At 39.3% G+C, this 13,637-nt stretch overlaps 1 protein-coding gene across 2 annotated transcripts; it reads right to left on the minus strand.

Moving 5' to 3' along the window:
• Nucleotides 1-258: 258 nt before the first annotated feature.
• On the minus strand, nucleotides 259-9,328 carry LOC102198930 (CTP synthase 1). 2 transcript variants are annotated; one of them, XM_005744695.2, is made up of 18 exons: nucleotides 9,141-9,328; nucleotides 6,861-7,043; nucleotides 6,612-6,782; nucleotides 6,420-6,520; nucleotides 5,039-5,155; nucleotides 4,673-4,756; nucleotides 3,678-3,758; nucleotides 3,443-3,594; nucleotides 3,211-3,343; nucleotides 2,802-2,890; nucleotides 2,604-2,698; nucleotides 2,429-2,491; nucleotides 1,473-1,516; nucleotides 1,287-1,383; nucleotides 1,152-1,207; nucleotides 890-986; nucleotides 645-789; nucleotides 259-566 (listed from the first exon to the last, which is right to left on the minus strand). In XM_005744695.2, exons 2-18 carry the CDS (start codon nucleotides 7,027-7,029, stop codon nucleotides 482-484), a joined length of 1,779 nt encoding a protein of 592 aa, XP_005744752.1. In that variant the 5' UTR covers nucleotides 7,030-7,043; nucleotides 9,141-9,328; the 3' UTR covers nucleotides 259-481. The 2 variants fall into 2 exon arrangements, with proteins under 2 accessions (XP_005744752.1, XP_005744753.1); XM_005744696.2 differs by lacking the exon at nucleotides 9,141-9,328 and adding an exon at nucleotides 7,128-7,197.
• Nucleotides 9,329-13,637: the final 4,309 nt, after the last annotated feature.

Raw genomic sequence — 13,637 nt, forward strand, 5'->3', positions numbered from 1 at the left:
GGAGACCTCGACTTGGAGTTGTACAAAAAGCAAAATAGGTAGACTAAGTCACAATTATTGCTTACTTGTTGCAATAAATGTGACGATGTTAAGCTAAACTTCAGCTATGATCCATTAAAGTAATTAAACTTACAAGATAATCTGGAAACCAATAACTCCCTTGTTAAACCAGTTTCTAAAGTGCTGTTGTAGAAATGAGTGACAACTGAAGTTAACCACTCTAATTAGTTTCTGTAACATTGATAGGAAGAGCAAAAATGAATAGTAACAGTTTAAATTTTATTTAAACACTATGGGTTTTCAGTGGTGTTCGTTTCATGAGCGTAGTTTAGAGCTGAAAGTCCCATAACTTAATCTGCAGCTGCCTGTAGTCACTTCTGTACTCTAGGAAATGCCAGCCCTATCTGTGAACAGTACAGTTTTCCAACACTTGAGACAACTGATGGTAGGACACTTAATTAAGATATCTTCCACAGATGGGTCATTCATTGGAGAGTGAAGGAAGTTTCAGTTCTGATATCTCGGAGTCTGGTGTGCTGCTGCCGCTCTGATCGCTGTATGTGTCCCTGTGTGGCACAGAAGCAGTCTCAATTAGTATGCATACCTTTAGAAAATGAGTAAACTGAGACATACACTCTATTTACCGTGGAGATAGACGGCAGCCTTTCTGCAAGTAGCTCTGCAGCTTCCCACCAGCAGCAAGCAACAAACCAAGGTAGGGGGGTGATGGCTTGATGGGGCGTGAAGTGAACTCGGGATGGTACTGCACACCAACAAAATATGGGTGATCTGGAAGTGGAGAAAACAATTTTAAACAGAGTCTGTTGAAGGTTTCACAGAAAAGGTTGATATATTAAAACTGAAAATAATTCTGTTTGCTTTTCTGTACCATCAAGCTCAATGACCTCCATCCTCTCTCCTTCCACATCCTGACCTACGAACCGGAAGCCCTTCTCATCAAAGTGGCTCTTAAGCTCAGGATTGACCTGTTCACAAAAACAAGGTATACATTTGGATCACAGGTTGAGCAGGTTTGGGTTCAACCCCATATTGGCCCTTTGCTTATACGTCTGTCCCCCACTAACTCTCTATCCAATTTCCTGTTTCTGCACTGAACACTTAATGATGATGAAATATTAGTTCAGCATTACCTCAAATCGATGTCTGTGCCTTTCATCCACATACTCTGCATCTCCATAGAGCTTTCCTGGAATACAGAAGAGCTGTAAGCACAGAGCAACAGTTCATCACCGGCTGGTCCAGGTTGAACTAAAAGCTTTTCTTACGCAGTGTGCTGTTGGTGGTTTGGAAAATGGTCCGTCTTTTCCCAAGCCTCATGGTGCCACCCATCTGTCCGGGGTTGTGTTCTGGCATATCAATCACCTGCAAAGATTAAAATGAAAGGATGGATTTTAATATACAGTTACAGTGCATGCAGGAGTCAGGTTGTTTGTGCAATGCATAAAACTTACCACAGGATGCTTTGTTTCCGGGTCAAATTCAGTCGAGTTGGCATCTAAGTATGAAACGGAACAATATGCCATTAGTTATTTTAATCAACAGTCAGCCACCAGTGCCCACCTTTTATGAGTAGGAGATGCATTTCAAGCTGAAAACTGACTATGCTTTGAAGAAAGCTCCCATTCCCACACCTCTCTCAAATAACTATGCTGTAACAAACACGTTTTGACAGACTATCTTCTGTATTTTCAAGGTTCAATGTTAGCATTACGGCTGCTGCAAAGTTGACAAGAAGGCGGACACTGGCTGGAACCAGTGTTTATGGCGTGAGTTTATTAATTTATTGAAGTTAGCAGTAACGTTTTTGAAGATCAGAAGGCTAGGTTTAAGTATTATAGGAACCGCCTTTACAAAACTAAATGTACAAGAACTGGACTGATGCACAGCGGGAACAGACATCTGAACCTTTGCTGGTTAAGCTGCTAAAGAAACAAGTACTTGTTCCCCCCCCCCCAAATACATTTCCAGGCACAACTGGCGCTGCAATTTCCCACAAAAATAGTATGACATAAGAAAAAAAAAATTTGCCCAATTCCAGGCGAACCTTAACAATTGAGATCAAGAGTATTGCAGGAAAATCGGGACTTTTGACTGAAAAACGAAGTAGGCAATGTGGTTCTTTTTTATTCCTCCACACACAAGGACACACAATCAGATTATAATGGTCCTCTTTGGATCTACCTATACGTACCCACAAACAATCTCAATGATGAAACTTAGCATAGATATAGATCCTATGTTCATTACCTATCCATCCAAAATTATTGTATACATGGAACAATATACACTTTTCATCTATGAAATTTCAATCATTTATTAATCACCTACATCACTCAGCATTCACATTAAAAGGTAATGCTGCTTTGTTTCTTCTTCTTTACTGTGAAGATAATATCAGAAACATTACCTGTCCAGCCGAGCACGTTCCTGGCAAACTCGCATACAGCCAGCTGCATTCCAAGACACACACCTGCAGAAATATGAACACCAGTCAAGTAGTGTTTCTGATGCTGCTACTTACTGACATTAAATATGGAGTAAGATAATAAAACATGTAATGTGATCCACAGAAACTCTTGTACCGAGGAAGGGTTTTTTCTGTTTCCTGGCCCAGTTGATGGCATGAATCTTTCCTTCAGTTCCCCTCACACCAAAACCTCCAGGAACCAGGATGCCACTGAGGACAGTGGAAACATTGTCATGTTGATAAAAGTTCCATTTTAATATTCAGGCTAGATTATCTAGTGAGACAGGACATTGTGCTCCTACAGGGCACTCACTCAGAGCTGCAGAGTTTTTGCCACGCCTCGTGGTATTTCACTGGGTCCTCCTGCAGAGTGCTTGGCTCCAAATTAGCAGAGTCTATATACTGAGAAGAAGAGATGTTCACAGCTTACATGATTGGTCTAAAGGCACAAGTCAAGTTGTTTAAAACAACCCCCCCCCTCCCAAAAACAAACAAACAACCAAACAAAAACCCCAAACTAAAATCAACTATTTAATCACTAATCATAACTATCAACACTTTCCCCTACTCTAGAGCCGTAATACCTTTAAACTTCAGGGTACTGCAAAGACTGTCATAGCCATGGAATACAATGAGGAAGGACTAAATCTAGGAGGAGCTGGCTTCACTTTGAACCATGTCTAGATCATTTGAGACTAAAGACTATGATTCTGTGTACATACCTTAACCTCCAACTTGTGGCTGATGGCGAGTGCAGAGTGTTCGAGAGCCTTTATAACAGAAGCATAGGAGTCTGAGAACTTTGTGTACTTCCCCACCAGTGCGATAGAGCAGTGCTCTAGCAGTCTGTCTGACCTGTGAGGAAAAATATGGGCATCCATTTATTTCTCAGTCTTCTCTGGAGGACAATGACTTCTCATGGGAAAGGTTCAACCCACAAAGGTGCTCACTCACCTGTCAGACATCTCCTTCCATTTAGTCAGCATCTTCCTTGGTCTGGTCTCTATTGGCATATTCAGTCTCCTGCTCAAGTAGCTCACCACACCCTGATCTTCCAGCAGTAATGGCACTCTGTAGATAGATGACACATCGTGCACACAGATGACCTGGAAGAAGACAGGTAATCCATTTTAGATGTTTATGGAGAGAGCTTTATGGCTTAATCGAGCCTGACAGGTGCTTCACCTACCTGCTGAGGCTCCACGTGGCAGAACATTGAGATCTTTTCCTTGACAGAGTTCTCCAGCGCAGTTGTACAGCGGCACATGATCTGCCAGTGAAAAACAAACAATCAGAAAAACCTTTAAAGATCCAATTCCAAGTTTGTCCAAATTTGAACTTCGCCACATGTAGCACACATGAGGCTGGGTTCAAGTAAGAAAATATGTGTCCTCTTGCATGACTTCTCTTTTTAAATTTATAGAAATCTGTGTGAGCACCTTTCTTCATCTTACAGTCCTGATTATGTGCAAGCTGGCAATGGCCTCCATCTCCATTCTGACTAAATTTCTCTTTTTTTGTACTGTGACTTGTAGGCAAGGAGGCTTTAATTTTTTCCTTGATTTAATGTTTCAGCAGGATGATGTCCATTCTGTTTCAGAAAAGCTTCCCAGGAAGTTAAAACCATCATATCATCAATGCAGAGTACCAGCATGAACGCATCACCCCACTATACCAGTGATCTAATAGTCTTGCTTTATCCTTTAAAGGGGTCATGTTTTAGTGCAAATACATCATGTACAAACACAAAACTGCTTGCAATATTATCAGAATGCTAGCACTCCAATTACTAATCACAGTTAAGGGTCCGTGGTTGGTTGATGGTGACTGTACAAAGAGTTTGCACAATTTTTCCACACAGCGGTAATAAATGGTTAATCCAATTTTCATTTGAAGAAGCAGATTGGAGCAGCATTTAAAGTTCAGGCACCTGAAATGTGTCAAATATGCAAAAAACAAAACCCCCCCTAGATAATCAGGAAAGAGGGCAAATACTTTCATGGCACTCCAATCCCTGGTTGCCTATACTGAAATTATGAATTAAGAGTCAAAGAATGTTTTGCACATAAAACATCTGGGTTTCAACATGTAAAACATGCTACTCAAAAATCCATTTTAATTCAGAAATGTAATTTAAATGCAAATGAGGCATCAAACATGTTTATGTAATAGCAACTCACTCACCAGATCAGGAGACAAGCCTAGGCCTCTCAGCTCTCTCACACTGTTCTGTGTCGGTTTGGTCTTTTGCTCTCCTGTTGCGCTGGGCTGGACACAACCATGCAAACAACAAACCGGTACATAATGAGACAGTCTACAACAATCACCCTCTAAAAGCTAGTTTCATTTTTTAGAAGTATCTAAGCAACACCTCATTAAAGCAGAACAAAAATCTGGGCACAACTTTCAGTATTTTTCTTACTAAATACTCACCTTTTTTGAACAGGGCTGAATAAGAGTGCATATTTGCATTAAAGCCACATTCAGGTATGCAGCAGTTTCACATGTTTGTTAAATGTAAGGTGAGATATAAAAGTATGGCTGTCTTACCTGTGGTATCAAACTGACATGAATGTTACAGAAATTCTCCCTCTTCACTTTAAACTGGAACTGCCTGAAGGCCTCGATGAATGGCATGCTCTCTATGTCTCCGACAGTCCCTCCCAGCTACAAACACACAAACACTGGCAGTGACCATCAAGGCGGGGGGGGGGATTACACAATATTAAAGCTAGACACTAATGACATTTAATCAAAATGCAGGGAATCTCTGGTGATCAATGACAGTTATTCAGCCCTTAACAGCCTATTGATATTACGCTTTATGGCATACCACACTCCTGAAAATGTACCAAGTGAGACACTATAACAGAGCAGGTTATCCTACCACACTCATGAGTTTTCCCTCCCGCAGACCGATGGTGTGGACTATAATTGGCTTTCAATACTGAATAGTAAGGGTGGTTTTTTTTATGCTCACAGTGTGATCCCTGACGCATATGTCGTGCACCTCTCGATTTTTGAAACCTGGCACATTTGGCTGGAGCTGTCGTAGCTGGGCTGAAGACACAAATGTATTATCATGCCAGTTTTTACTGCCATTTTAATTACATTCCAGCACAGAAGCTCAGAGATATACGGAGGGAGATTGTGTAACTATTTGAAAAAACCCCACAACCACCTGAGCAAGTCGTATTCCCACAATCCATCCCTCTGTATAGCCAAACAGTTATGTAAACAAACACCAAGCAACATAAAGTCTGATTGATGCGTCACGGCTACTATTTTCTCTTCTTGGACGTTCTGTAGCAGACGAGGTCTTCCCAGCTGTTAACCCTAAAATACACTGGATGTTGTTGTGGTGGTTTTATACTCAGAAGTAGGGCTGAGCTATATCATACCGTTCACGGTAATACCGGTGTAATTTTGGGCAACAATAGGAAAATGAAATATCGCGATAGAATATAGGTAAAATGCGCATGCGCAGTGCCTTTGTTTACATACGAATGAGAAGAGTGAAAGCGGATCGTTGAATGAAACGGATGAACCAGAATTGGTTTGTAAAAATGCTGCAGCTTCAGTGGTGTGGAACTGGTTTAGCTTTCACGTGCAAACGTGAAAGACCAACACCACTTTGTATTGGTCTTTCACATGGAATTCCAATAAAACTGATTCATGTTTATGGCTGTAATGTGACAAAATGTGGGAAAGTTCAAGGGGGCCGAATACTTTTGCAAGCCACTGTATTTCACGGGTTATCCTACCTGGCTAGCTAGCTAGCTAGCACCACGCCATTCTAACGTGTAATTATGCAAATGTAATAATACATGTTATTGAAAAGAAACCTGTTTTTAGGATTAAGAAATCAAATCAGCATAGAAAAAAAATGCTTTTTTCATATAATCATACTTCATTCGAGCAGCCAGCCTACCTCAATTACACACACTTGAGGTTCTATATCGTCATCATCAACTGGCACTTGTGCCTGTTTCATAACCCATTCCTGGATTGCATCTGTGATGTGTGGCACCACTGGAAAAGAGCAAAGCATAAAATGCGTGTTCGGTTAATGACTCATCTTTGACATTACCATCCTTCTCTAAATGACCTGACCGTTGCATACCCTGCACAGTCTTGCCCAAGTAGTCTCCCCTCCTCTCCTTGTTGATGACTGACTGGTAGATCTTGCCCGTGGTTAGGTTGTTGTCTCTTGTCAGCCGGATGTCGAGGAAGCGTTCATAATTCCCCAGATCCAAATCAACCTCGCCCCCATCATCCAGCACAAATACTTCACCTGGACAGAGTGAGGGGTAAAAAATTAGATGACAAGCCTGCACATGTTCATTTATACTGAATATCTCTGCTGACATACCGTGCTCATAGGGCGAAAAAGTGCCTGCATCTATGTTGATGTAAGGGTCAATCTTAATTGCAGTCACATGCAGGCCACATGACTTGAGGATCGTGCCCACACTGCTTGCAATGATGCCTTTGCCGATACCTGAGATGACTCCTCCAGTTACTAGGATGTACTTCATCATTGTTGCTCTGATACCTGGAGGTAAATGAGTGATTAGAAAGCAACAGAAACCACTAATAACTAGTCAGACATTTAAAATAGTCATTTTCAGAAGCTTACCCGCAGTAACTTATTGGCCCACATTAAATGTGAATGAATAATTCTTTGTTTGTTGATAACATATTTGTTCAGTTGTTGTTGCTGTTCAATTTTCTCCAGGCACTTTGGTCTTATTGATGCATTCACTTATTGATCCATTGTTCCTCTTAAGACCTTATCAAAGTAAAGGTTCCTAGATAGGCTATTATCATATCATGCGATAAGATGAAATACCAGAATTGCCAGACAAAAACAAAGATAAGATACGATTATAACAATGTAGCGTATTAGCATATATTGGCTTCAACCTCTAGTTGCGGTTAGCCATTACTTTTGAGCATGAGTGACTACAATCTTGTTTCCCTTAAACAGTTATCATGTGACCAAGCCAAATTCTACTTTGTTCAGTCTATGACCAAAAACAAAAAAAATCATTGAGTGTCTTCACTTGTGTGCGTGCGTCTGTGTGGCTTCTTTGTAGAATAACTTTAGCATATCAAATAAAGTGAAGCAAATTGCTACCTTCATCCTAGGGCTGTGTTGTATCATATTGTCTGCGATGACACCAGTACAAATTTTTATGCTATACAACAATGTGCAACCAGGCAGCAAAGTCTGGGATGCTAGTAGCTGGTGTATTATAATTGTAACCCCATTGTAAACAAATGACTCCACGCTGAAGCACTTGTTACATTACATACCACATGCAGAGCAAAATGGATGGAAATAACTGATGTCACTTTCATATTGCAAGTTAATGGCAAAATCCTTTTTGTTTTCATCCTCAACTTGAGTCTTAATACAGTGGGATATATGACAGTGAATAATCTAATGGTACCATTTTAATGTTTTTGATGTAAAAGACCAGTTGTGTGTCTGTGTTCTAATAATTTAGTGGATATAAAAGGTTTCGTCTTTTTAGGTAAACTTTAACCATGTGGGACACGTGGCTGGTCAAAACAAGATACATTGCTAAAAATAAGAACTTTTTAAAAACATTTTCTTCATTTTCATACCAAACTCAACTTGATTGTGTATTAAAATAATACTGGAATGAAGGAAAGGCCAACTTGCTAAAGAATGAAGTAGTTAAAAGCTTTGGAATTTGGTGAACCTCGAGTTAGAAAGTTTTGCGGCCATTATCATACATTGTCATACTGCCTATTGAGCTGCGTTACATTGCAATATACGTATGATGTGCAAATGTTTAACAGGAAAGCTAAATATGAACAAATCAGTATTCAGCAAAGAAAAACTCAGTAAAGTTAACAGACCAGACCACGTATGTCCTCCTTCTTGTACAAAAAAATGGACCCCACACTAATTTTGTTGTTTTCAGGTAAATAGAACTTAAGTAAAAATAAAAGTAACGTTACATAGGCTCGAAGGTCGACAACTAAATGTGTTTCAAAGTATGTCTACAAACATACTGTGTCGTATTACAACCCTGAAAAACTTCGGGTTTTTTTTATACATGAAGCATGGAGCACAAGCAGACCGCGCGGCACAGTTGCAAAGCCGGTACAACCAGCCGGTACAACTAGCTTTTAGCTAATGGTCAACATCGTTACGGGAGTTATTTTCAGCTACAGCAGACCAAGGCGGTCATTAGTATCTAAAATAGACAAAGGAGATGCTTAAGATTTGCTAAACAAGGTACCAATTTCGTTAGTTTCTTTAACTACAAAGGGTGGCTAATGTTCCATTTCTATCAAGCCTGCCAAATTGTTACGATACCCAACAAGGCTTTCAAAATAAAAGCGAAGTTGGGTATTTAAAAACGCGCACATAACAATTTATATTCTCAAATTTCTAAACGTTGCCATCCAAGTCTAAACTAAGCCCTATGTTTCTTGTTACGAGAATGTGAGTCGTAATATAACCAATCATTTCTACAATAATATTAAGAAGAAATTCCGAGTAGAATTTTATTTTGTTTTATTCTTACCGGAAGCGAGACATATTCGTTTACCTTGACATAATTTTCTACCTAGCCAACCACAACCTCTGTATCTCTATCAGATTTCAACTCACCGAAATATTCCGCAACCAAAGACTCCTCTGTAAAAGGATCGTCAGCGACGCAAACAGTTAGCAGGACCTTTCGAAATTTCGAATTTTGGTACTGTGATTCCCTAAAATCCTATCTATCCACAAACTAGCTCCACACGTGTATGAAGCACGACTGAGGGCTGTTCTACGTCATTCAACACACTTACGACAACGATATGTTACCTTCAGGTACGCCTCGGAAACTACTGCGGCCTTCGGGGGAGTTTTTGGTTTCCACGAGGTTGACCAAATAAAAACCTGTATGCATCCCTGTATGCAGTTCAGCACAGAGGAATCTGACTAGCTGACAAAAGACAAACACCTATTATCATAGAAAAATGCTGATACTTAAATAAAAAAGAAAAATAAACAGAAAACCTACCTGATGCAAATTAATTAATAAAATGGAGACTTTATTTCTGAGAGGCCAGACAGAATAATTGTTAATCACATTGTCTATAGAACCACTTTTTTGTCGTTTTTTTGTGCGATTAAAAAAATTTATTTATGTTTATTAAGTCCAATTCCTCAGATTTACAATGACCTTTTTGTTCTTTGTTGTTGTTTTAAATCATTGGCCCTTGAAGGCAACACCGTTTGTATTTTTAGATCAGCAGGGGGAGCTCATGTTTCATGGTTAATGGGCGGAGAGGGAAAAGATGGCACCCCCACCCCCCTCACACACACCAGGCATCTATCTGCCTTATATCATCTTGCTTGGAGCCCCCTTGCATTGTGCATATTTTAAGTAGCTGAGAATCTCAATGTCTTGCACAATTTATGTGAAAACAAATTTGTTCACACCGCATTCATTCTTTTAAGTGCACACTACACCAAAATAAGTACAGCACAATCATTGTTCAATAATAGAATAAGCTATGGTGTCCTGACAATAGACGTAACAGTGTATCAGTGTGAATCCAGTGATAATGGATGTTTCACAGAAGCAACAAAGCAAAGCTCAATTGGTCCTGGAGCAGAAACACATAAATGGCTCGAGGCAGAGTTGACGTTACAGCACACCAGCTCCCCCTTCTCCCACTGACACAGAACGAGACTTTATACAATAAATGACCAGAGTGCAAAGTGGTTAGTTACAGTGTGCTGCGGAAAGGTCAACGATTTTGTGGTGTGAATCGTGGTGTATAATCTTCATTGTGCTCAATGAGATATGAAGTCTCAATTTTGCCACACTGTGACTCACTCAGGTTGAACAACAAGATGTCCACAGCTTGTTTGGATCATCCACAACTAGGTTCATTGGGTGCACTGTGTGGGTGAGTGCTGCAAATTAAAATAACAAAAATGATGGACTTAGTGACTGATGGCTGACTCACAGACAGATAGCTCCAGAGCTGACTGATGCTTCTGTGTAACACCCAAATCATACTTGTGAGCCTTAGCAGCCAGCTTAGTCTCTGGAACACAGGAGGGGGGCTTAATGAGAGTTTTAATTCATTTTTGACCAGCACTGTGATTGAATTAAACTCCCACAGAAGGGCTGGATCCTCTCCTCACCACAAGCCATTTCCTCCTATTAGAGATGTAACAGAAGCAGCAGGCAGGGAGGCAGGTCAGTCTGATATGACTGTATTTTTTGGGGGGTAGTGTTTTATGGAAACATATAACAGGGCTTACGCGTCTGCTGCTAGCTTCACCTTGTGGTCCGCTAATGTGTTGATGCAGCTGCATGGTGTTCTGTTGTACGTTTTTAAGGAACCTTTTCATTATGCGGGAAAAGAAATGACCAATGTTTTCATCACAAATATTGTATTAAATATACAATACTGTCCAAAAGTCTAAAACCACCTCTCATATCTTCATGTTTGACAATAGCAATAGTTCTTTGGGCTTTCTAAAGGTCTTTTAATCTTTAATCTTGTAATTTTTTAAAAGATTAAATATTTTAATTTTGTCCCTCTTTTTTGAGCTTTTAATATTTTCTCAATATGCCTTATAATTTGCATTTCAAATCACAAAAATACTGAAGATTATACTCTTTGAGAAAATAATATTTTTGTACCAACAAAGTTACTGTCAAAGAGCTGTTAGCCTATAACTTGGCATGTCTTAGCATGGTTTGGAGTTGTATTTCAGTCAGTTCTGTCTTTCCAAACATGTTTCTAAAATTGATGGAATTATGAGCATAGAGAAGTACCATCAGAGTTTGATTCACCACGCAATACCATCTGGAAAGAATGTGATGGGCAACAACTTAAGTTGTCAGCATGAAAATGATCCAAAACTCACTGGAAATATAGTAAAACCACACCTAGCTAGCATAACACACAATGGGAGACTATCAGTCATGGACTGGCCTCCTTGAGACTCCAGACCTCAAAATGAGAGATAGCTAAAGATTTTTGCACACTGCTGTAATATTTAGTTCGCCCCACATGTATCACTGAACCTCTGTCAAAATATTGCCCAGGTTAGCCCAGGTTAGCTTAACCAGAATTAGCTTCAATAGCGTCATGCTATTGCTCTCAGGTACAATTAAATGTGGTTGAAATTAAATAAATACAACCAGTAACATAATTAGGGCAGAACAGATACATAGATTTTAAAACCATTTAGATTTTTTTCTCCAAGACCAGGAGGTCATGTTTCTACTGAAAGAGAGCTGACCTGTGTCTTCATGTTTCACATTCTTAATGTCTAACAGCTACTCTGATTTGCCCAAAGCCCAAAGCATTGCATTTAAAATGTGCTTTCAGTTGTATTTTGTAGTCCAACATAGTCAGACTGGCTGTTCACATTTCTCTAGGCTAGCCTCAACACAAACTCCAACTATGTACTCTCTTTAGTGCTCCATGTATATAGTCACACTTATTCTATGATGGTGGATATCAAGGTTTAGGTTGCTATTTTTTGTGACTTCCATCCGTTCTTGGAGGAATTTTGCACCAAGAAGGAAATATATATTTTTATGTTATACAAGCAGTAATTACATAACATAAAGAGTAGAAGAAGGGGCAAGCAACCTTGCTTTGTGCAAAGTGAAAATGTATATCACATTGAAGCTCACTAATTACTGTGTGTTTTCTTTGCTTAACCTTCATGTGTGACCTAAACAGATGTCTAGTCAAAACTACGTGGCTATGTATGACCTTTAATTTTAAAGTTGTGATTCCTACAACTGTGTACTTATACCTGAGAGGGATATTTCTTCTGCTGACAAATTTGAGTGTGAGAATATTAGACAAAATTTCTTCACTAAAAGTATTAAGTCATACTGAATCTGCTGTAAAACTAGGGTCTGTGGTGAAAAAAAATATAAAAATCTATACTACTTTGTTTCGTAGAAGGTTGACACACCTTTATTTTTGCTCCACTGCTGAATTTTTCCATGTCCACTTTCATTTCTTCCATATAGCAATATTACCGGGTATCTCAAATAAGGTCAGCCGTAATCATTATCCTTTCAAAATCTGTCATGTTTTATTAACTTACTGCTTTTCGGCACACAAGAATATTTCTCCTACTTCATATCTTCCTGCTGCTCTGCTTCCTGCTTTGCTTAAGAAACTCATGAGCATCTTAAGAGCCTTCCAACCAGTTTTGCTTCAGAAAAGAAGAATCATTAGTTAAAATGCTAATTAAAAACCATTCTAAGACTAGTTCAACAATGGGGGAAAAATCTGATGTAACAAATAAAAAACACTTGCGTGTAATAGATTATTACCTCAAATATATCCAATTACAGGTCACTTTATTGGGTACACCAGATCATTTGCGTGTTAATGGAAATATCTGATCAGCCAGTCACATTGCAGCAACTCCAAGCCTTTAGAAATATAGACATGGTCAAGATGAGCTGCTGAAATTCAATCCGAGCCTTAGAATAATGGAAAATTCTTATTTAAGTGACTTGTTTTTTTGATGTCAGATGGACTGGACTGAATATTTGAGAAACTGCTGGTGTATTGGGTTTTTCCTGTGCAACCATCTTTAGGGCTTACAGAGAGTGGTTCAAAAAAGTGAAAATATTCAGTAAACAGCAGTTAATTGGGGAAAAAAATGCATTGTTGATGTCAGCAGTCAGAGGATTATGGTCAAACTACTTCAAGCTGATAGAATGACAACAATAACTCCAATAACTACTTGTTACAAAGTATGTAGAAATGTATTTCATAATGCAAAACACATTCAACATTAAACCATATGGGCTACACAACAGTCAGCTAAAACAGGAAACATTGGCCATAATTCACACATCCTCATCAAATTAGATAACAGGAAATTATAAAATGTTGCCAGTCCTTTAAATTTCTGCTGCAACATTCGGATGGTTGGGTTAGAATTTGGTAACATGAAAACATGGACTGATCCTACCTTGTATCAATGGTTCAAGCTGGTGGTGTAATGATGTGGGACATTTTGAACCTCTTAAGCCTCAACTATACTTTCAGCATCCATAACTCTGCTTGGATGTGCCCATGTCCGAGTGGCTTAAATTTTGCCATCAGACAGTGAGTG

Source organism: Pundamilia nyererei, unplaced genomic scaffold, assembly GCF_000239375.1.
Source record: "Pundamilia nyererei isolate P.nyererei 1_Seehausen unplaced genomic scaffold, PunNye1.0 scaffold00148, whole genome shotgun sequence".
Taxonomy (NCBI): domain Eukaryota; kingdom Metazoa; phylum Chordata; class Actinopteri; order Cichliformes; family Cichlidae; genus Pundamilia; species Pundamilia nyererei.

Excerpts from the sequence above, each read along its gene's own strand:
- LOC102198930 (XM_005744695.2), bottom strand. The coding sequence starts at position 7,029 with ATGATGAAGTACATCCTAGTAACTGGAGGAGTCATCTCAGGTATCGGC. Across the intron at positions 3,595-3,677 it reads GCCACGTGGAGCCTCAGCAG|GTCATCTGTGTGCACGATGT; the intron begins GTAGGTGAAGCA and ends GTCTTCTTCCAG. Across the intron at positions 1,384-1,472 it reads CGGAAACAAAGCATCCTGTG|GTGATTGATATGCCAGAACA; the intron begins GTAAGTTTTATG and ends TAATCTTTGCAG.